Source organism: Balaenoptera physalus, assembly GCF_965194825.1.
Source record: "Balaenoptera physalus genome assembly, chromosome: 20".
Classification (NCBI taxonomy): domain Eukaryota; kingdom Metazoa; phylum Chordata; class Mammalia; order Artiodactyla; family Balaenopteridae; genus Balaenoptera; species Balaenoptera physalus.
Genome location: NC_138901.1, coordinates 16,511,523 through 16,536,601, shown reverse-complemented (window position 1 = coordinate 16,536,601; position 25,079 = coordinate 16,511,523). Strand labels below are relative to the sequence as shown.

General features: G+C 38.0%; 1 protein-coding gene across 8 annotated transcripts in view; it reads right to left on the bottom strand.

The window, feature by feature from the left end:
* KANSL1 (KAT8 regulatory NSL complex subunit 1) overlaps positions 1–25,079 on the bottom strand; it is a 188,918-nt gene that overhangs the window by 42,804 nt on the left and 121,035 nt on the right. For 6 of the 8 annotated variants that reach the window (XM_082443083.1, XM_082443081.1, XM_082443085.1 and 3 more), the window contains 4 exons: positions 22,897–23,038; positions 15,661–15,762; positions 6,728–6,840; positions 5,742–5,937 (listed from right to left, as the gene is read on the bottom strand). In XM_082443083.1, the coding sequence (XP_082299209.1) occupies positions 5,742–5,937; positions 6,728–6,840; positions 15,661–15,762; positions 22,897–23,038 (553 nt within the window). The remainder of the gene's footprint in view (positions 1–5,741; positions 5,938–6,727; positions 6,841–15,660; positions 15,763–22,896; positions 23,039–25,079) is intronic. The other 2 variants (XM_082443084.1, XM_082443086.1) reach the window with 1 other exon arrangement.

Here is a 25,079-nt window from a genome sequence, read left to right as displayed (position 1 = left end):
TCAATGGTGAAAAACTGAAAGCATTTCCTCTAAGATCAGGAAGAAGACAAGGATGTCCACTCTCGCCACTATTATTTAACATAGTTTTGGAAGTCCCAGCCATGGCAATCAGAGAAGAAAAAGAAATAAAAGGAATACAAATTGGAAAAGAAGAAGTAAAACTGTCACTGTCTGCAGATGACATGATACTACACATAGAGAATCCTAAAGATGCCACCAGAAAACTACTAGAGCTAATCAGTGAATTTGGTAAAGTAGCAGGATACAAAATCAATGCACAGAAATCTCCTGCACTTCTATACACTAATGATGAAAAATCTGAAAGAGAAATTAAGGAAACACTCCCATTTACCACTGCAACAAAAAGAATAAAATACCTAGGAATAAACCTACCTAGGGAGACAAAAGGCCTGTATGCAGAAATCTTTAAGACACTGATGAAAGAAATTAAAGATGATACCAACAGATGGAGAGATATACCATGTTCTTGGATTGCAAGAATCAATATTGTGAAAATGACTATACTACCCTAAGCAATCTACAGATTCAATGCGATCCCTATCAAACTACCAATGGCATTTTTTACAGAACTAGAACAAAAAATCTTAAAATTTGTATGGAGACACAGAAGACCCCTAATAGCCAAAGCAGCCTTGAGGGAAAAAAATGGAGCTGGAGGAATCAGACTCCCTGACTTCAGACTATACTATAAAGCTACAGTAATCAAGACAATATGGTACTGGCACAAAAACAGAAACAATGGAACAAGACAGAAAGCCCAGAGATAAACCCACGCACCTATGGTCAACTAATCTATGACAAAGGAGGTAAGGATATACAATGGAGAAAAGACAGTCTCTTCAATAAGTGGTGCTGGGAAAACTGGACAGCTACATGTAAAAGAATGAAATTAGAATACTCCCTAACACCATACACAAAAATAAACTCAAAATGGATTAGAGACCTAAATGTAAGACTGGACACTATAAAACTCTTAGTGGAAAACATAGGAAGAACACTCTTTGACATAAATCACAGCAAGATCTTTTTTGATCCACCTCCTAGAGTAATGGAAATAAAAACAAAAATAAACAAATGGGACCTAATGAAATTTAAAAGCTTTTGCACAGCAAAGGAAACCATAAACAAGACGAACAGACAACCCTCAGAATGGGAGAAAATATTTGCAAACGAATCAACGGACAAAGGATTAATCTCCAAAATATATAAACAGCTCATGAAGCTCAATATTAAAAAAACAAACAACCCAATCCAAAAATGGGCAGAAGACCTAAATAGACATTTCTCCAAAGAAGACATACAGATGGCCAAGAAGCACATGAAAAGCTGCTGAACATCACTAATTATTAGAGAAATGCATATCAAAACTACAATGAGGTATCATCTCACACCGGTCAGAATGGCCATCATCAGAAAATGTACAAACAACAAATGCTGGAGAGGGTGTGGAGAAAAGGGAACCCTCTTGCATTGTTGGTGGGAATGTAAATTGATACAGCCACTATGGAGAACGGTATGGAGGTTCCTTAAAAAACTAAAAACAGAATTACCACATGACCCAGCAATCCCACTACTGGGCATATACCCAGAGAAAACCATAATTCAAAAGACACATGCACCCCAATATTCATTGCAGCACTATTTACAATAGCCACGTCATGGAAGCAACCTAAATGCCCATCGACAGACGAATGGATAAAGAAGATGTGGTACATATATACAATGGAATATTACTCAGCCATAAAAAGGAACGAAATTGGGTCATTTGTAGGGACGTGGATGGATCCAGAGACTGTCATACAGAGTGAAGTCAGAAAAGAGAAAAACAAATATCGTATATTAACACATATATGTGGAACCTAGAAAAATGGTACAGATGAACTGGTTTGCAGGGCAGAAACTGAGACACAGATGTAGAGAACAAACGTATGGACACCAAGGGGGGAAAGCAGCAGGGGGTGGTGGTGGTGGTGTGATGAATTGGGAGATTGGGATTGACATGTATACACTGATATGTATAAAATGGATGACTAATAAGAACCTGCTGTATAAAAAAATAAATAAAATTCAAAAAAACAAAACAAGGCTTTGAATACATTTCAGGGAAGAGGAAAGCACCAAAATAGGAAATATTCAAATCTGTCTAACTATTTGAAATGGTAATTATTTCACCTTCTAATTATGAAAATAAAGCACCATTTAAAAAAAATTAACTTAGAAATCTTAGTATATGTTGTGGTAATCAGAATGCAATGCAATGTGTTACTTTTATTGGTGCACAGACACTGCAACATCTGATAGAGAATTTGCCAAGAACAAAAATTAATTGAAATCCAGCATAATTTAAAGACATTCCAAAAATCTTAGTGCAAATCCAAGCCACATTTGTTTAATAAAAAAACAAAAAACAAAGAAACAAACAAGCAAAAAAACCCAAAAAACCAATGCAATGGTTATGGAGGAAGTCCACTCTGAAAGTAAGGCTCTATTCATCATTATCTGTTAATCATAGAATATTAAAGTATTTTAAAAAATTCTTTTGGCTTGAAGACAGTTTGTAAATAAAATATTAGGGCTTCTATTTACTTTATCTCAGCCTTTCAAAATTTATTTTGTATGTGTTTTATAATGCATATATAAAACACTCCCACAAAAGTTCAGAGGCTATTGTCCTAAGCACTGGGTGATTTCTGAGTACTCTGCCACTAGAAAGTAAGCTCCATGAGGGCAAGGACTTTTGTTCACCTATGAAACCCAGGTGTCCTGGAACACCGTGGGGACCCAAAATTGCTGAATAAATTTGCTTGGCAAATCCATCACCTCAAAATGATAGAGGGCAAGGTACTTGCTCAACAGCAATTATCACTGAGCAAGGATCCACTGAAGACACAGTGAGCAACTAAGACAGAGAGAATGGCCTTTGTCTCCAACTTTGGCAGAACTCCAGCATTACTGCTATCATCAGCAAATGGTTTATTTTCCAAACTAAACTTATTTCTTTGTCTTATTTTCCATGTAGTTTACTTCTGCATGTCAGAATGATTCTGTTTTAGTTTAGACACTGGCATTGGAACCAAAGGGTCTTTAGTATGCTTTGTATGTCTCCCCCTTGTTTTAAACATTTATATGTACTACCTTCAAAAGTACATCAGTTTTGGGGCATGAACAAGAAGAAACTAGTGTCAACTGCAACAAAGAAGCCTTGCTACTTCACAGATATAAAAGAAAAGAATCCAGGAGGCCAACCTATACTTCAGAAAAATTTTATCACACCCTTAGATGTCATGACACCGTGGCTAGCAAACTGCCGAAACAGAGAAAGGACACTATTTCCCCATGAGGCGATGCTGTTGGTAGGTTTTTGCTTGTTTTTGTTAAAAACATCAAGGGCATGGCCAAAAACTACTTTCTTATACTTAACAGTAATATACTGTTTTCTTTGCTTGCCCAATATCAACTCTTCAACTGTTCAGAAAATAATTTAGATTTATATGACTATTAATAAAAAATTGATTAAAATTCAATTCAATGTGAGAAACCCACCAAACTCTTTTCTGGTATTTTGGTAATTCAGGCAGTCTGAGGAATAGACAAGAGAGAAATGATACAGCCTAATAGTTAATTTTCACTAATAATACTCTCCTTTAAAAAAAAAAGATCATGGCAAGGGACTTCCCTGGTGGCACAGTGGTTAAGAATCCACCTGCCAACGCAGGGGACATGGGTTCGAGCCCTGGTCTGGGAAGATCCCACATGCTGCGGAGCAACTAAGCCTGTGCACCACAACTAGTGAGCCTGCGCTCTAGAGCCTGCGAGCCACAACTACTGAGCCCGTGTGCCACAACTACTGAAGCCCACGCGCCTAGAGCCCGTGCTCCACAACAACAGAAGCCACCGCAATGAGAAGCTTGTGCACCTCAACAAAGAGTAGCCCCCGCTCTCTGAAACTAGAGAAAGTCTGCGTGCAGCAACGAAGACCCAACACAGCCATAAATGAATGAATGATCATGGCAAAATTATACAGTCCAAATGCATACTATAACAAAACAAGCCAAGCAGTGAAAATCTACTGTCCAAATATTAATGGTTCCAACAATTATCTCCTCTCCCTTGTCCTCAGTTTTCTCACCAGCAAATATACTGTAATAGCATTATCTTAAGAAACATTCTCTTTCAGTCAAACGGGTTATTTCTCTGTTCTCCTTTACAGAAACACTCTTTGAAAGTGTTATCTATGATGGTTCCCTCAATTCCTTCCGTTCCATTCTCTCCTGAACCTGATCCAATCAGAATTTCACTCTTCTACCTCTAATAAAACTGCTTACAAAGGTCTCAAGCAACCCTGGCCCCACGAAATCCTACAGTCAATTCTTAGTCTTCACCTAACTTGACCCGTCTGCAGCATCTAACACAGATGATAATTCCCTCCTTTCTGAAACATTTTCTTCACTTGCCTTCCACATACCACACTCTCTTGGTTTTCCTTCTGCTTCACTGGTCACTCCTTCCTAGTTTCTTATCTTTCACATCTCCAAAGACTTGGAATAAAAAAATGCATCAAGGCTGAATTCCATCTGAGTTCCCCACCATTCCCTATTCCCTTCCTCTGCTGCATTTTTCTCCCCAGAACTTAACACTATAGAACATACTATACACTTCATTTTTTAAAAAATAAATTTATTTATTTATTTGTTTTTATACTTGGCTGTGTTGGGATTTCATTGCTGCGCTCGGGCTTTCTCTAGTTGCGGCATTTTATTGCTTTATTTTCTGTCTCTACCCATTAGATTATTTCATGAGGGTAAGAATTTTTGTCTGTTTTGTTTAGTGTTGTATTCTCAGTGCATAGAACAGATCTAGCTTATTGTAGGAACTCAAAAAAATATTTGTTGAATTAGTGAATGAATTAATAAAAATAAAAGTGTAAACAGCAAGAGTCATCTTGTACTAGTAACTTAGCAGCCAGATACCCCAATAAGCAAACTATATACATTTCAGTTAATCCTGAAACAACCCTATGAGATCTCTGAGGCACTGTGGGGTGGGGTGGGGTGTTAACATGCCCCAAACACAAACTACTAAGTGGCAGTGCCATGATTCAAACCCAAGTCTGTCCTCTTCAAAGTTAATGCTCTTAATCACTGCACGGTATTATTTTCACTGGAGTCCTATTTCGTTGGTTTTGAACTAAATCCAACCCTGCTATTTGAAGAGTCAGCAATCAAGTTTCCTGTAGTTGTAAAATAATCTCCATTTTGTCTGTGAAGACAAACATTCGTTTAGTATCATCAGCTTAGAAATTTTAATGGAGATTCTTAAAAAGGAAAGCATTCCACATTGCCATTTTCAGTGATAACAGTATAAGTGAGAAGACACACTGCTCTCCTTCAAAGTGTTAATGGCAGAACTTCCAACTTCCTCTCTCCCATTTCTATTAAAATCTCAAACCAATGGTTTCCAAACCTGGCTGAAGAGTCACCTAGGAGCTTTTTGTTTTCTGAAAACAAGATTCCCAGGCCCAACTCCAGAGCAACGAAACCAGAATCTCTAGGAAACAGAGCTCAGGAACCCAGTATTTTTTAAAGCTCTGCAGGAAGCCTTGGTGGTTAGCCAAGTGTGGAAAACACTGGTTAAAAGAACCAAAGCTGGCAAGAAACTAGTACCTCTATCTGAGCATCTGGCTCACTGTTTAACAGTGACCAAGTCTCACTGGTACTGACCTTCTTGGAAAGAGGCACGATGCTGTTGGGTCGAACAAGCCTCCGTTTCTTACAGCTCAGCACAGGACGTGTTCGGGCTGCCACACAGGTGCCATCAGTTGATGAAGAAACTAGATTCAGTCTTTGCTTTTTATGCAATTGTTCCTCAGCATCAGAGTTGTCACCTGGAATGTGGTCTGCCAAGACAGGCTGAAGACTACACAAGGGGGAAGGAAGAATATCCACTTCTCAGAAGACGTAAGGAAACAAAGCCTTTAACACTTGTTCAACCACCTCTACTTGCAAACGTTCACAGACACAAACATGTGTTCTAGAGCACACAGAGGTCACCTCTTGATGCTGGTGTCTGTTAATCTAAGTGGGTATGCAGTATCTGTGCTTATTTTTAAGGTGCTCTTGGTGGATGTTACTCTACCATGTCTGAAAAATGCAAAAGTCAATAAGTGAACTCAGGTTCTAGTGATTAAGTTCTCTTCTACAACAAAAACATGAATTCTTAAAAGTCTAGAAAATTGCAACTGGTAAGAATATTTTTAATATATATTGAGAATCAGTTCTCCTGTGAAACTTGCCTATTAGGGATGTGTACTCATTGTTCACTTGCAGAAGGATTCCTTGATCTTTCATAAATACAGATTTACAGCCTTTAGGGATCTAATCTGTTCTACAGTAGAGGATTTTATGTACATATTTCTGAGGAATTCTACCAAGACAGGACCAATCACAACGATTCATAATAACTTTAGGACTTTAAATTTTTCTCCATGCTGAGTCGATTTTAGGCCACAGTAACTAACAGGAAAATACATTAGGAGGCTACTTAAAATATACTTGCTACAGTAGGAGGCATGCACAATATTATGAAGTGATAAGGTTTCTGCTTCTTTAAACCAGGGTTACTCCTGGCTAGGGATAACTAAGAGCCTCAAACCCATCTTTAACAAGCCTGCTGAGTATAAGAAGTATGCAGAAGAGATAAAACTTACGTATTAATGACTCCATTGACAGGTCTCAATGCTCCACATGATTTAGTAGACAATGACTCTGAAGGATGACCAGAGGCACCATGGTTTTCCAGTGGCTGAGAAACAGACTCAATCTTAATGAGAAGAAAAATGAAAATATATTATCAACATTTAACCAACAGCACCAGCCTGAAAAGCAGCACCATTTCATTTTAATGAAACACCTAAAATTTCTGATGACCAACTTGAAAAACAACTCATTTATGGAACACATTTAAGTGTTTCTTGGATTTGTGTCTCCTGGGCTGCAGTCCTCACAAATCCCAAATAAATGCATTTTTTGGCCTTAAAAAAACCAAAACCAAAATCACTCATATGACTGAGGAAAAAAGAAAATAATTAAGAGAATCAGCTTTCGAGATTTTGCTTTGGCAAAATTTGGAGAATTTGCTTTGGAGGGAGGGGTTAGGAATTAAGATATTTAACAGACCAAAAGTAGTAAAGTGCCTCCTGACAGGGAAATGACCTAATGACTCCATGGAACAGAAGCACAGCAAAACAATTATATAGTACCAAGAGTCAAGTTTTCAACCTAAGGGTCAAGAAGGGTACATAAGTTCAGTAGGAAGACAACTAAGAGGAAATTTAAATGTAGTTAATATCTGCTTAACTTCACAGTGTATGCTGGAAGCTTGTTTCCAGAAAACCATACTCTCTCTCACTCTCTCACTCTCTCTATATATGTATTTCACCCCTGTGATAAAAAAAATTGAAACAATAAAATGACAATGAATAATAATTACCTAATGCTATCAGGTAGTAACTTTGGACTACACAAATACAGTTGACCCTCAAACAACTTTTGGATTTGAAGTGCAGGGATCCATTTATACGTGGATATGTTTCGATAGTAAACACTAAAGTACTACACAGTCTGTGGCTGGTTGAACCGGCAGATGTGGAGGAACTGTGGATAGGGAGGGCTGACTATACATTCTACGTGGATTAAATCCCATGTTGTTCAAGAGTCAATTGTATATGCTTAGACTATAAAATGAAAAAAGGGAGGTAGGAAAAAAATATGGAAAAGTTGGAATTTCACTATTTCAAAACAAATTATGTATTTACTAGGCTAAAAGGGGTAGGGGCAGCCATGAGATGTCAATCACATGGAGTGTCTAAGGTATTGGCAATAAAGCCACAGCTCAGTTATCCCTCGGCTCTGGGAGTTGTTGGAATACCACAGAATGGCTGTGGTCTTTGTCTCCTCCTTACACTCAAACTGACTTTGGGGTGTTCTGACGTCCCCTTTCCTGTAACTGCTACCAGTACATATCAAAGCCAATATTTTGAGGCTGAAATTCTATTTATCAGTATTGTTAAATTTCTTTTTTGATCTTTATACCCCCAAGGAGAAAATACCAGAGGATCTGAAGACCTGAGAACAGTCTCAAGAAAGGACAAGAGATTGGGAAGCTAATTTTAAAAATTTAATACAAATTGTCCAAAAAGTTAGATCAGGGTATACAAACAGACAAGACACATGAGTAAATTACAATGAGTAAACACTGGGAAAGTGTTCTGTCTTCCTTGTTAGATACCCTGTACATGTACTGTTATATCTTGAACAATTGTATTAGTCAACACCACCAAAATTATGGTAAATTTGGCTCATGTACTCATTGCCTTAAAAGCCACACTGATTTCCTCATGGAAAGTAATGTGTAAGAGTTATAAAGGTGTTCATGTCTTCTGACAAAGTATTTTACTCATCAAAATCTATCTTAAAGAAATAACTCAACAAAACATCCCCCCAAATCTTAACACACAAAGCTAGTCACTGCAATGATATGGATCAATAACCTAAATGCTCAACACTTGAGGCATAGTTATAAAATGTGGTACACCAAATCAGAATATTGAAGATAATCATAAAGGATATTTCCTCTTCCTTTACCCAGAAGAATATTTAAATATAGAAAATAATAGGTAGAAATGACTTTGGAAAGGGGCTGAATTCAAAATATTTTTAATACAATTGTGGTGACTAAAAATACATGCACACAGATAATGACAAGGTAAAAATAGTGTTAAAGAGGCAGAATAGAGACTTCACCGGTGGCGCAGTGGTTAAGAATCTGCCTGCCAATGCAGGGGACATGGGTTCGAGCCCTGGTCTGGGAAGATGCCACATGCCGTGGAGCAACAAAGCCCGTGCACCACAACTACTGAGCCTACGCTCTAGAGCCCGGGAGCCACAACTACTGACCCCACGTGCCACAACTACTGAAACCCGCGCGCCTAGAGCCCGTGCTCCACAACAACAGAAGCCACCGCAATGAGAAGCCTGCACACCGCAACGAAGAGTAGCCCCTGTTCGCTGCAACTAGAGAAAGCCCACACGCAGCAACCAAGACCCAATGCAGCCAAAAATAAATAAACAAATAAAATTTTTTAAAAAAAGAGGCAGAAGAGGACTCTTCCGAAGTTTTCTCTACATTTAGATAATATTTTTAACATTAAAAAAACCCCAGATAAACCCAATACCCTCCTGAATGCTAGTGAGGATTTACCATTCAGGGAACACCTCAAAAAGCCCAAACAAATATTATGGTATGACAAAGGACAAAAAGGTTTAAGATTCAGGTTGGTGTTAACTAGGAGATGTGTGACTCCAGCCATGTTACAGCTTTCCTAGATTTCAGAAGTTCTGGTTTAGATGAAAAAGTTTCCTTTCAACATGAAAACGCTGTGACTATGAACTTTTTGGTGTTGATCTGAAGAACTTCTGTCAACTTTATATTCGCTTAAAACAACAGCTTTTAGCATTAAGTTATGACAGAGATCTGGTTTATATATCTACATGTTTTACAAGGTGCCACATTTAAGCAATAGGTTGACTCTCATTTGATTAAGATTTATTTTCTAGGGATTACGGAGAACTAACCACCAGGACACCTGTCAAGACAAACTGTTGCCATTCTTTAACAAAATCTCATTTCAAAACAAGTTTACTTTTCTTAGCTAATAATCTATCCTTGTTTTTCATGCCTACAGATATATAAGTATATTTAAAGGCCATTAATCTTCAATGTGTATTTTATTTTTCTTAGAGGAACTTGGAACTTTCCTGGGGGTAATTCAGCCCCCCAATTAAAACAGACGTCAACAGGCAAAAAGGTTATTTAAGCACAGAAATGCTTGTCAAGGATACAGAAGCACACAGCAATTAAGAGCATCAAAGTCAGAGAGAAAATGTGCTTGAATTCCAATCCCAACCATACACGGAGGCACTGAATACTTAGAAGGATCTGCTTAGAAACCTTGGGATATCCTACATGTAATAACCCTGAGATGTAAAGCAGGGCACTGGGGCAACCAGGTTCATCATTCATTCTCAAATTCAAAGAGCTTAAAATATTAACCCCAATCCTCTAATAGTGTTTCATCTAGAAAAAGAAAAACACAACTCACAAACACATGTAATTTTACTTAAGATTTTCTTAAATGCATTCACATTGCCTTAAGAAAAAGTGAACACTCCTTATCTTGCAGTCCAAAAGGCTGCAAAGACAGGGTAGAGAAACATTAACAAACACTTCACAAATACTAAATCCACACACTAATTTAAGCCCGATTGTTATTACTGCAGTGGTTTACATCATTAATATTTTCAGGAAACTAAAGCATGACTCAGATATTTGCCATCCAATGGAAAACTGTAAATAGTTGTTACAGAGCTTCTCTTGAGTTTTATGTGATGTTCAGATACACTCTGAGGGTACATGCATCCCACAGCCAGAAAAGAGTAGAAAAGCTGAAGTGGTAGGTAGAGTGCTTCTGTAATCCCTCCTTTTTCTAAAGCAGAGCCCCAGGGATTACCTTTTGGGGAAATCTTAGAGTTAAAGGTAGCAAGCAGGGTTACTGAAGTGATTTTTTTCCTTGACTGAAAGGGCCAGATGCATGGAATAACACAGCAATGAGATTCTACTTGTTATTCTTATAAAGTAGGCATCTGTTTGATTCATTACTCCACCCTCTTGGCCAGATCAATTAAGTGTGACAAAGAGCCCTTAAAGAAAAACTAGATTAAATTAAGGTTTATTGGGGGCGGGGGGGGGGGAGTAGATTTTTCTGGGGTCTGAGAACCCATGTTCACTGAATTTGTTTTACTAAAAAGTAGAGAAAGTAAAGGGGTAAAAATCAAAAGGCACACAACTTAAAAACATGTAATAAAATAAATCTCTAGGTGTGTATGCAAGATATGTGTGTATGTATCTTTACTTCAGTCATTCAAGTAACGCCATGCTATAACTGTTTGAAATACCATTTTCCTTAGATGCACCATATTTGTTTGTCTAGAAAATTTAACAGTTCTGTTTTGGTTAGTTATTACCTTTCTGACAAACATTATCAAAATGGAAAGAAAAGGCTAACTGGATGTAAGGAATTCAACTTTCATTTCTGGGTCAAAATGCTCTCCATCTCAATGATACCCAGCATAGTCCTGCTTAAAATTACCAAAATATTGCTGGCCCATAAAGAGTATACCAGTCATTTCCATGAACTAGCACCACGGCCAAGAAACTGTGCTAAAGTGGAAGTGGAACTTTCTGAAAATTCTACTTCCACCAAGTTACTTACCTAGGCTTCAATTTCTGCACATGTAAAATGGGACTATGTGCCTCACTTTCCTATGTCTCTATACTGAGGTCAAAATATAATCTATAATTATATTAAAACAACTTTGGGAGATTAGGTTTGACGTAAATATGCTACCATGGGTAAAACAGATAGCTAGCGGGAACCTGCTGTATAGCAAAGGGAGCTCAGCTCGGTGCTCTGTGATGACCTAGATGGGTGGGATGGCAGCGGGAAGGAGGTCCAAGAGAGAGGGGATATATATATACATATAGCTGATCTACTTCACTGTACAGCAGAAACTAACACAACACTGTAAAGCAATTATACTCCAATTAAAAAAAAGACAAGTTAAAAACAAAACTTTGAATTATTCGTTTCTAAAAATGCAACCAGCATAATGCTGTTACAAGTCCAGCGACTACTAAACCTAAGATCTGTATTTACCAACACTGTTGAAAATCTTTCTCTAGAATCTAGAGAAATATGGTAATTGCAAAAACAGCCTTATAAATTCTTACTGTTCAACTTATCTATCCACAGCCCAATTTATTTTAAAAGTCCTAATTGGTCAGTCAGTTTTTTTTTTTTAATTTATTTTTATTTATTTATTTTTGGCTGTGTTGGGTCTTCGTTTCTGTGCAAGGGCTTTCTCCAGTTGCAGCAAGTGGGGGCCACTCTTCATTGCGGTGTGCGGGCCTCTCACTATCGTGGCCTCTCTTGTTGCGGAGCACAGGCTCCAGACGCGCAGGCTCGGTAGTTGTGGCTCACGGGCCTAGTCGCTCCGCGGCATGTGGGATCTTCCCAGACCAGGGCTCGAACCCGTGCCGCCTGCATTGGCAGGCAGATTCTCAACCACTGCGCCACCAGGGAAGCCCAGTCAGTGTTTTTTAATACTGTGGATCAAACGTTCTCCAGCCAGTATCTAACCCTCTACTCTCTATCTCAAAACCCTCGTGGGGGCCAATGCACCATTCATTGTCCCTGATGACTGCAAAACTTCAAGGAAAAGAACACTCTTCCCATGTAACCAATGGTAGGAAGATTATACCTTGAATGTTTAAAAAGAAAAATCAATAGCTTACATTTTTGTATGCTTTACTTCTGGGAAAGCATTAGTCCTTCACTTAATAGTTCACTTGTTAACTCCATCAATTCCACAAAGTAAGGAAAGGTAAAAGAATGAGGCTTGGGACTTCCCTGGTGGTGCAGTGGTTAAGAATCCGCCTGCCAATGCAGGGGACACGGGTTCGATCCCTGATCCAGGAAGATCCTACATGCTACGGAGCAATTAAGCCCGTGCGCCACAACTACTGAAGTCCGTGCGCCACAACTACTGAAGCCCGTGCGCCACAACTACTGAAGCTCACGTGCCCTAGAGCCTGCACACCGCAACTATTGAAGCCCGTGCACCTAGAGCCTGTGTTCTGCAACAAGAGAAGCCACTGCAATGAGAAGTCCACACGCAGCAACGAAGACCCAATGCAGACCAAAAAAATTTTAAAAAGTGAGGCTTATTTTGCAAATGAAAGCAAACACAAATAATGACGTCATTTGTCAAAAGCCACAGAAGCAATGTTTTTGCTAAAACAAACAAAAAACCCCCTCAATTTCAAATCTAGTCTTTTAAAGAATATTTACCCAGTAGTTAAGGAGATGTAAGAAAGTACACATGTATCTGCTCATTTGTGCAACAGAAATATAGGAAGGAAGGATAATGCAAAAACTAATGAAATTGGCTACCTACAGGAGGTGGGAACACAATGGAAAGAAGGCGGAAATAGAAACAGGGCTATATAGCCTTTTGTACAGCTTTAATTCTTAGCACAGTAGTAATGTTTCGCATACTCAAAAAATAATAAATATCAAGTACTGTGTGTGTGGGCAACAAGAAGTGGAATACTATAGTAACAAAAGAACTTAACTGTATTACAAAATAATTGCATAGTCACACTGAAAGGCAAACTAACCTAAGTACAACTTCGGGGAAATAGTATTTTGACTGTTTATTATAGTGCTAACATACTGTATACAATACTGTACTCTGGTTAGTAAAGATATTTCTCACAGGAGTATGAGCTGGCAATTATGAAACTACTTTATATGGTACTAGGATTGAACAAATAAGTATCAATAAGGAAGGAGGAAGGCTGTGGTGTTAGACTGGTACTAGTATAAACTCATGGTTTTTAGTGTATATACAGATGGGTGGGTAACAAAATATATGTGTGTATGCATGTAGCAGCACACATATATATATATATATATTTACTAGCTTTGTTGAGAAGTCCTAGATAGAAGCAATGACACCAAGTAGCAATGAGCACAACTAGTACCCAGATCTTGGTTTCAAAACCCTGTTCTCGGGGCTTCCCTGGTGGCGCAGTGGTTGAGAATCTGCCTGCCAATGCAGGGGACACGGGTTTGAGCCCTGGTCTGGCAAGATCCCACATGCCGTGGAGCAACTGGGCCCGTGAGCCACAATTACTGAGCCTGCACGTCTGGAGCCTGTGCTCCGCAACAAGAGAGGCCCGCACACCGCGATGAAGAGTGGTCCCCACTTGCCGCAACTGGAGAAAGCCCTTGCACAGAGACGAAGACCCAACACAGCCATAATTAATTAATTAATCAATCAATCAATTAATTAATTAAAAAAAACAAAAAAACCCTGTTCTCCAATAAAAAGAAGCAGGGCTGGAACAGGTAAAATACAAGATGAGCCTGGAACATTGTGGGGTGCCAGAAAGTGAGTGCTCAAAAAACAGGGCGGGGGGGGGGGGGGCATGTTGAAAGGACACAGACGCCAATCTGAAAGAGGTCCCAATGCCAAAAGTTGAGACAACTGCAACTGAATAACTACTAATAGTAGATTATAATCCATAACATAAAATTAATATCCATAAAACCATCCTGAAATAAATAACCGATTGATGGATGAAATAAATGGGGGAGAAAAGACAGCTCTTCCTAACAGAATTCCAATGAACAAATGTAGAAAACAGAAAATCACCATTTAGTAAACACCACAGCAATAATTATTGCAGTAATTTTGCAGGAAAAATCCACCAGTAGATGATAAAACTGTGGATTAAAGTATAATGAGCAACAGAAAAATGCATAGTATCCCCCCATGAGATAGTCATTTATTACAAAGGGAAAAATACTAACTTTACAGTGGAGAAACCTGGCAGGCATCACATTAACCAAGTGAAAAAGCTATCACCATCATCTTGTACCCCTAATATGGTATACTGAGAAGGGCACAGTATCACTTCTGTGGAATTACTGCAAAAAATGCATAACCTTTAACGAAAAAACATCTGGCAACTCCATTCTGAGGAACATTACACATAATAACTTACCAATACTCTTGTGTCAAGGTCATGAAAGACAAAAACTGAGGTGCTCTCACACACTGGAAGAGACTTTAAAGAGATATGACAACTATATGGAATGTGGAACTCTGGACCAAAAAAAGGCGGCATAAATGAGAAAATAAGTGAAACTGGAATAAAATCTGTAGTCCGTATCAATGTTAATTCCTAGTTTTGACACTGAACAATGGTTATGCAAGCTGTTAACACTAGGGGAAGCAGGGGAAGGATATGTGGGGACTCTTGTGTACTGCTTTTGCAACTTTTCTGTTAAGTCTAAAATCAAATTTCATTCATCACAAATCTAGTTTTCCTTAGATCAAATTACTTAAAACAAGAAATGTTAATACTCATAAAAGCCCGTGACCTTTTGAGAAAAGTAAAAATATGAAAGAAATAAATTAAAAGTGGTCTTGGAATTCAGAAGAAAAATGAGACAAATAGGAAAAGGGAAGGAATCATGACGAGGGATTTGAGCTAGGCTCTAAGGAAACAGAAGATTACAAAAAACGACAGCTTTATCCTCATTACAGAATTAAAGGGGTAACTCAAACACCATTTTCAACATCTTTGTGAGTCAAACCTCTAGTCCGACCCTTCCATTTTATAGTGGCCCAGAAAGGTTACCTTACTTATCAAAGTTATCAGAGCCACATGGTCTCCTAATTCCCAGGAATATTCCATAATGTCCACTTGCTCTGGCTGTGCTGTCTTGAGAGTTAGAAGCTGCTTTTAAATTTTAAAGTCAGCTACACAACTGCATGAGGGGCCCTGTGGTGCCGTATTCAGGAATTCAGAGCTTAAAATGCCAGAGGTGATAAAAGGGGATACAACCCCTTCCTTCAGCCAATGCAAGGATCCTTATTATAGAGAATAAACTATGCTGAAGCTACACCTCAAATTCTCACTCATTTTCCCTTTTCTGTCTTTTATACTTACCAATTTATCATTCCCATGATCTGTCTTCACCTCAGAACTAAGTGGAAGAAATAAGTCTGTTGTGTGCTCTGGGGGAGGCGCCTCTCCAAGAACTATCAACCCCTGCAGGACAGAGAGAAAAACAGCTTAAGTGGTGTAAGCTACAAATTTAATTTAGGAGTTAATATCAAGAGTTAGGGGCGGGGGGGGGGGGGGGGGGGGGTGTCTGGTTTACCAGAGGCCTTTTCCTTTATCCTATGGTTCTGAAACAAAATATACCACCAGCAGCTTTGCTCTTCCAAGAGTGATTTCAACAAAAGGCCCTAGCAGTAGCCATGAATACCGCCTAAGACTCAAACCCAAGCTTCCCCTTTCTTCCACTTGAATGTTCGGACCTACATGGCTTGTAGCATCTTTCATTCACATCTTTCAGATCTGGGATCTTTATCAGAGTATGGTATTTTACACTATATCACCAACCAGACTATACCATATTAACAGTAGCAATGCAGTTTTTCTACTTAACTTGATCAAAAATGTGGCTTAAGGATGACCAAACTAGAAGTGCTACAATTATAAATGATGAGCTAAACCAGCTATCTCTGAGCAACCACAACCACCGGGTGAAACAAAGGTGGAACAGTCTCTACGGTAAGTATCTTAGAAACCAAAAACTTAAAACTGCTCCAAAGACACCTGTTTCTCACAAGCATAAGCATTACTCCAGATTAGGTTCCTGCTTGACAATTTCAAGTTCAGATTTTACATTCATCCCAGAAAATAAAAAATGTAAAAAAAAATTTTAAATGACTCCACAAATCCTCTCCTTAGCCAGCATGGGCCCAGCTTGGTGAAGGCAGAAGTTAGCTTACTATGAAAAATAAACAAAAACCACAGACATGAAATCTCCCATGAACGCAAGTAGAGGTGACCAAAATCCAGTTATGACACTGTAACAGAAAGACTGGGATGCAAGTGCTCTTTGGTTCTCTTTCTCTGGTCTAGAAAATAAGGAGATCTGACTGATAAGAAGCTCTTAATGGAAATTTTGTATTAGAATCACTTGGGGGAAACGTTATCAAACTATACCTGCCCAGGTCCAACATCAAATCTACTCACAATCTCTGAGGTGGGGAGCTGGATATTCTGTTTTTAAAAAGCTTCCCTGGTAAGTCTTAATGCAAGCTCTAAACTGAAAAATACTAGACTCAATCATCTTGACTCAGCATCAGAATCCCCCAACGAACATCCTAAAATATATCAACAGATTTCAGGGCCTAAAGACTTTGACTTATCAATTTGAGCTCCCTAGGCCATTATGACATAGGCTCTTGTGAGCCAATGAACCAGAGGATCCTGTCCCTGGGGTTATTTCTAAGACAAAAATTTCCGTGAAATAGGAGATGTAAGAGATTGGGGGTCCGGTGGTGGTTAAGAAGGAACAATGGAATTTCACCTCAGTTTAAAAGGGAAGAAAAACAGGACCTCCCCACCCGCCCCCCCGCCGTAAAAGAAACAACAAGTTACCTATTCTGGAATAAGACTATACCTAGGCTATGCAGAAAATGAAGCAGAGACTCTGCAGAAAGAGGGAGAGGTTATTAAGAAAGCAAGAAACATTTGCCCTAGCTGCAAAATATTTTCTTGTTTCAATCAGAAGCATAAAATAGACCTCACAAACTTTTCCATTTCAAAGTAAAAACTGTTTGTAAAAAGCAGCTATTTTGTACAACATTCCCTTCTCAGAATATTGCATTCAACATCTTCTCTGCTTAAGAGCCTAAACCACCTCCCCATCTCCTATATAAAGCTAGCCCAAACTCATCTTGGCAAAGTCCATAATCCGTCCCTACCTTATTTATCTATTTCCAACTACTTTCTCCAAATATCGTTACACTAACCGCATTATCTCCTAGAAAATGTCTGAATATATATGAAGTTGTTGTTGAGAGCTGGGAGTTATTACAAAGTAGTAGGTAAAGAAATGCAACTAAAGGTTACAATACTACCCACTACCTGTTCTTATGTCTTTGTTTATATTGATTCTGCCCTTTTCTTACATTTATCTATCCAAAAGGTTATGCTTCAAAAAGCTTGTCAAGGCCAAGTCCCACCTCCTTCCAAGAAAACGTCCCTGGTTAACTGAGCCCCTTATTTTCTTTATCCACTTTGCCAGACTTCCTAAAGCATCGTGATTTTATCTTACATTCTGTATATTTAAATCTCATTTCCACAGCAGAATCTTAGGCCAAATTATTTATTTCATTTATTGTTGCCTCAATTTGTCATTTAAATGTTAACTAATGGTAAGATCCTTGAGGACTTAGACAAAATACAAATATATTCGAATCTCCCGTATTCCCTAGCAGAGTTATACACCAAGAAAGGAAATGCATAATAATTATTTTTTGAGTTTTATGTTAAAAACTTTTTGCCCTTGAACAAGAAAATATTAAGTTTATATTAATTATAGCTAGGAGCCTAAATAAATCCAACTATTAGGTATAAAGTTACTCCCTCAATTTTTCTTAGGTGAGAAGGTAAGTCAGGATAAAACAGCCAATATTTTCCAAAGGGAAATTTTTCTCCTTAAACTACCAAATAATTTCTAAAAAACACCTGAGAGACTACAAAGACACCCTCCTGTGAAAGCTTTAAAAGACCTAGTTGGGACCATTTATTCCCCATCATTTTATAGACCCAGGGAGGATGCAGGTCGAAGGTCATGTCAATAGGCCAATCCGTGGCAGAACTAGGGATAAAAGCTGGGTTAGTTAGACCCAGCTAATCTTTGTTTTGGCTTTCATTCATTCAAATCAAGCCATCGTGTCTCCATTCATCAAACATTTTTTAGGTGCTGGGGGTACAGGAAAAGAAAGAAGACATATCCTTCTCCCTACTCCTATCCAAACTCATCCCTCAAAGTGCTTACAATTCTAATACTGGGACAAAGACAGAGTATCAACAATATGAGTAAGTAAAATTTACGTTGCACATTAGAAAGTGTTAAATGCTAAAAAACTAAAGGACAGTGAGAGGATAATAAAGTGGGAGTAGGCACTCTTTCATATTAGGCGGTCAGGGTAAAATGCACCAAGAAGGTGGTGTCTTGAGCAAATACTGGAAAGAAACTTGGGAACAAACTTTGGGAATATCTGCAGGAAGAGCTAATGCAACAGTTTCAAGGTTGGAGCCAGCATGATAACTTTAAGAACTGGAAGGAATTTGGTATGGCTGAAGGAAAATGAATGAGTGGAGTCTGAGGCAGAAGCTCAAGGCAGAGGAGGTAAGTGGGGGTGCAGGGCCTTGTAACTCCCTGTCTTTCAGCTTTTATGTCCAGATGGTAAATCACTGGAGAGTTTCAAGCAGTAGGGAGCAATGATCTGACTTATGGTTTAAAAGGATCAATTTGCTATTGTGTTGACACGCGGATGAGTGGATAGTAAATAGAGGAGCAGAAAGAACCGCTGTTGGATCAAAGTGGTTGGATTCTGGATATATATATATTTGAAGACAGAATCAATCAGTTATGCAAATATGCTTCTTGGGATGTGAGGGAAGAGAACAGTCAGAGAGTCAGTAAAGGTTTCTGGCCTCTGCAACAATAGAGCTCCTATTAATCTGTTGAAAGGTCTTTTCAATGTGCATTCGTTTTAATCAAATCTATTTTTGCAAATATTTACTCAAGTGCCATGCTGATGCATATGTTACCACTCACCCGTGCATTCTTTCCCTGACCCCCAAAACTCTGTTCGTTCATTATAGCATACAAAACCAACCATTAAATCCTTTATACTGTACCTCATACCAAAAAGGATGAAAGCAACTAAAAGGAAGATGAGCAAATAAAAAGCATAGAAACAGCTAAAATCTGTTCATTCAGCTGACATTTATTGAGTGTCTACCACATGCTGGGTGGTGTGAAACCCTAAGAATAAGAAAATAAATAAAATACATTCCACTCACAAGGAGCTTACTACCTTCGTCTACCTCAGACAGACAGGCAGGCGAAGTATTACAATGACAGTGCTATAACAGAAGTTTAGAGAAGATGACGTGAGAGCAGAAAAGAGGAAGAGCTTAAGGAAGAGACTGATGGAAGTAAGGCTTTAGGGAGAGGTCTACATGATTACTTAAATTTTCCTAAAATATACTTAATAAATATAGTTAATAATCACGAAAGGAAAGGTCATTATTAGCAAAGAAAACTCCATGAAGTTCCACTCCACACTTGTCATGGCAACCCCAAGCTGGGATTCCCTAGCATTCGGGGTTTATACTGGGTCAACATTACACGGCTGTGGCATTAGCCACAAGCAGCAATAACCTCAAGGCTACTGCACTCTAAGGCCAAGGTTAAAAGGCCAGGAGAGTCTCCCCACCCTTCACTATCACTTCCTAAAGTCAGAACCAGGACCATGCCTGGATTGTCCAGGCCTAGAGAACTAAACACTAGAGAACACAGGACTACAGAAATTGGGAAGGGTCACAGCTGCATGAAGTCGTAACACATCCTTATAAATTATTCCTCTCTGGAAATACAAATCTGTCCTACATTAAAAAAAGGGGAAAAAAATGAAGTAAAACTAAAAAAGGAAGAAATGGTAGAAGAAACTGTGCTAAGCCTGATTATAAAACAGGGCCAAAGCAAGCAAGCAAAAAGGAAAGAAAAGAAAAAACTAAGTTGTACACTTGGGTCAACTGCTTTCCCTTTACCAATTTCAGGTAACACATGGAGTCAAAGTACAAGGAAAAAAAACAAAACCACCTCTTCATCTGTAAAACAAAAATTAAGGTGCAATTTCACATACTCACTTTCCTACTTCATTCTAAATAGATCAAGCTTTCCTACCCACCTTAAGATAAATCAGTGACCTCACCGTAAGCCAGCACAAGATCGCCCTGGGCTACCTAGACAAGACATGGCTGCCCACAATGCCTTATAACCCTATGAAGATGGAAACGTCAACTGCTTTACATCAATTCTGAAGACGGGTATTCTAGGTTACTGCTATTCTCATTCAGCAGCTTTTCTATCCACAAGTTTCATTGTTCTTCCATCTCTCATTCCCAGTAACATTTCCATCCTTAGTTAGCAGGCGCTGTGTAATCTGACAGATCAGTCAAAAGAAGGGATAAAAAAATAATATAATGTTTTGTACTAGACACGGATGTTGAAGATTGTGTGTTAAGAGAAAGACTGCGTGTTAAGAGAGAGAAGTCTCCTTTAGCAACAGAACCCTCTAGGTCCCTGTGCCTTCCCCCTCAGTTTTATTTACCAGGTGTGAAATTTCAATAAATATGCTCAAGAGAAATGATGAAAAGGATACAACAGCAGAATATGTTAGACAGAAAATGCTTTGGGGTCAGATAAATAGCCCTGAGTTCAAATTTAGCTCTGCTTATTACAAGCCTGTAAGCTGTTGCTTTGTGCATTAAATAACACACATGAATGTACCTGTATATAGTCCACACTCAAGGTACAGACACTGTTTTCCTTTCTTATTCTAAGACATGGGAACATCTTTTTTAAAAAAGCTGACTGAATATGAAAGTTAAAACACAACAGTGTTCCAGATGGTATGTCTTAGTTTAACTGAAATCACTTCTTAGTGGCACATAACAATGGTGCAGCTTACAATCAACAGCATCTTTGAGTCTATGAAATACAGCAGTTTTATAATGAGGAACTAATATAACATAAACATATATAAACACACAGTACGTATTATTTTATATATATATATATATATATATATAAAATAGATAAAGCAACAAATATGACTGACTACCATTCTAATAATCTCAGTTGTTACTAAGAGACTCTAGTTCTCAAATATGAAAATTCTCTCTTAACTATTGGCTATAAAAAACCAGACACTGAAGAGGTGTCCATGACAGAGGAAGACTGTTTTTCTCCTCAGGATAGGCATATCCAGTCATCTCCCAGATATTCTTTATCAACATTCCAGCTCATATTCTACAAATATCACTTAATTTTCTTTGTGAAAAAGAGCTAAGCATAATAATGTTTACCATCCTTGGTGAATATTTTTAGATTTAATTCCTCATTTGCGCTAGCTAACTTTTAAAGTTAGGATTTAATGTGTTCCCTATCCTAAAGGAACAAATTATTATTATTATTTTTTAAGGTAAGTCCTCTGGACTTTGCCCTCAATTATAATATGTTCTACCGAACTTCTGGAGAATTACATATAAGCCCATTTGGGGAAGAAGCTCAAAGAATGCTCCAGTGAAATGTTTGGAATAAAAGCTTACATAATATATATAAGGGAGGCTGCAGGACTTTTACTTCAAACTCTTACCCTTTTGTTCATCTTGTCAGTTAGTCATCCTTTAACTCTTGGTCTACTAATTAATTTAATGTATGCAGTTCATGGTATATAGCAATTTTCTTAAGGCTTTGACCAGCACTAAGGCAGGACAAAAACGTTGTGACACTTATTTTTAGGAGCAGTAGATACTTCATCTAGACCCACATGTTCAGTCAGGGAGGTCACTGCATCAAGCTAACACAATAAGTACCTTGCAAGAACATAAGCACCAAGAAAGAAGGATTTTTATTTACCACTGTGACCCCACCAAGGAGAACAGTGCTGGTACACAGCAGTCACTCAACTATTTACTGAATGGATTTCTTTTCCATGTACATTTATCCCCCAGTCAAACTCCAAATAAGCACAGGACATTTTTCAGAAGAAAAACTATACAAGTATCACTGTTACAGATAAAAGCTGTATCGTTAAGAGTCAGTCCACTGCAAGCAGGAGAACAAAGGAAAATGAAATCACCAGTGTCTAATCTTGCCTGAATGATCTTTCAGGAAAAACTTTATTCTTCCTCAAGAAAGCAAGGGAAGCTTAGCAGTAAAACAGAAACGCATCTAAGTAAAAAAATAAGATGAAAATACTGTCATCACCACTTTTCCATAAATATAACAAATATGCAGGTATGGTCAATGGCTTATATTAAATAGTGCCTTTTTTTAAATGTTCCTTGTTAGCCCAGATATTCAAACTGTTTTGTTCTAAACCCATGAGCTAATCTAACATTATATTCTAACAGTGTTGTCTGCATTATGCTAAGTAACACCAGGCTCTTAAACAAATTAAACCGCTATATCAGATCATATTAAACCATTCTCTCTGACATAGTTAAGAGTTACTGAGGGATGGGGAAAAGGGGATAATGATAGTTTTTAGCTGAGCTGAAAAAGACCAGACACTTATCCCTTACCTTATTAGCACGTATCTGTTTGTAAATATCTGTTTGCTGCCGAATTCGATATTCCAAGTCAGAAACATGAGCCTGAAGCCAGTTCCAGCGGCTGACAATAGCTGCTCGGTCTGCAGCCCATCTCCATTCTGACCTGCGCCTCCTAAAAGGAAATAAACTGAGTGAAATCCAAGAGTAGCAGCAACATTTATACTAAATGGGAATGGGACGGTTTTAACGTCTAAATGCCCTTATACAGACCAACTCTAGTGTCAAGAAAAACTTAAGACTATATGTATGTGTATGCATGTATGTCACAGGACACACGTGGATAAAACTCTTCACATAGATACTTCCCAAATTAACTAGCTGAAACTGCCTTCTAAGTATCCTGATCCTGTCTGTGGCAAACAGTTTTTCTGAATTGCTTTAATTTCTCAGGAGATAGAAATATTTTCTACTTTAAGACACATAAAGAATACAGATTACGTATCTACATAGAAAATCCAAGACACCGCAAATTATAAAGCTAACCAAGAATTCAGCAAAGTTGCCGAGTAAAGATCAACATACCAAAATTAATAGTGTTTCCAAGTGCCAACAAGTAGAAAAGACTCATTTTTTTTAAACAGAACTATTTACAACACTAACAAATGCTAATATTATACACAAAAGATCTTTGCAGAGAAAATAATAAAACCAAAAGACCAACATAAATGGTGAGATAGATTTTTTAAGATGGCAATTTTCATATCTACCTACAAATTCAAATAAGCGCCAATCAAATCTCCCATAGGGTTTTTTGTTTGTTTGACTGAGCTGCACGGCTTATGGGATCTTAGTTCCCCAACCAGGGATTGAACCCGGGGCCTCCGCAGTGAGAGCGCAAAGTCCTAACCACTGGGCTGCCAGGGAATTCCCCCACCACAGGGTCGTTACTGGAAACTTACAAACATCCAAAAATCCACAATGGTGGAGGGGAGGAACAACACTAGAGAAATTCTAAAGAAAGTATGGTGAAAACTCACACTACAGACTTAGGGTAAAGCTATGGTGATTAAGGCAGTCTAGAAAGACAAAAAGACCAGTGGGACAGAATACAGAACTCCCAAACTTAGAACTGGATATATAAAAGAGATGGGCATTCAGAGCGGTGAGAAAAGACTGAATTATTCAATAAATGGCATTGAGATGCCAGTTCTTTACATGAAAAAAGTAAAATTATTTCCTTTCTTTATGATATAATTCACTATTTTTGGAATTCCTAAATCTGAAAAGTCAAACCTAAATAAGATTATCTTTGGAACTTCAGGGCAGGGAAGGATTTCTTAAATAAGACACAGAAAAATTTTAGCTAATTTTCAACATACTGCAAAAGATTTAATAAAGTTAAAGGCAAGCTACTGGTTGGTAAAGATATCTGTAACACATAAAACTAAAAATAACACATCAGAATATATAACAGAACTCCACCAAAGAGGTTTAAGAAGAAGATAATCTAACAAAAGATGAATAAATTAAAAATTCACATGAGAGATCCAAATGGCCAATAAACACATAAAAATATGCCAGGCCTTGTTAGATTTTGGTTAAAATATTAGTAGGTCAAATACTAAGAAGTCATTTCAAACCCAGATTGGAAAAACCAAGTGTTGGTGGGATGTAGAAAACAGTAATTCATACATTGCCAACAATAATAAAAACTGGCACCACCACTTTTCCAGAGTAATCTGGAAATACTTGGCTAGGTGGAAAATGTGTATACCTAGCCATCATGAAATTGTATTTCTGAGAATATAACCTGCACATCTGCATGAAGAAACAGGTTCACTGCAATAGTTGGTAATAACTAAAAATTAGCTACAATTTAATTTGCTAAAGTAGGGAAATAGATACACTATAATTTACTGGATTTTTCTATAGCAATAGAAACATATTAACCAGAACTATCTGTATCAACATGACTGTATCTCAGAAAACAATGTTGAATGGAAAAACATAAAAACTAATAATAAGCTAAACAAAGTTAAGCACTACTATAGATATACACAAGTAGTAAAGGAATTTAATGGAGTATTGTTTATCAATTTAATTATTACTATATGTCTCAACACGACTAAATCTCAACAATGTGGAATGGAAAAACTATACAAAAACTTTTAAAAAACCCAAAAAACAATAATAAGAATTGTTGGAACTTCCCT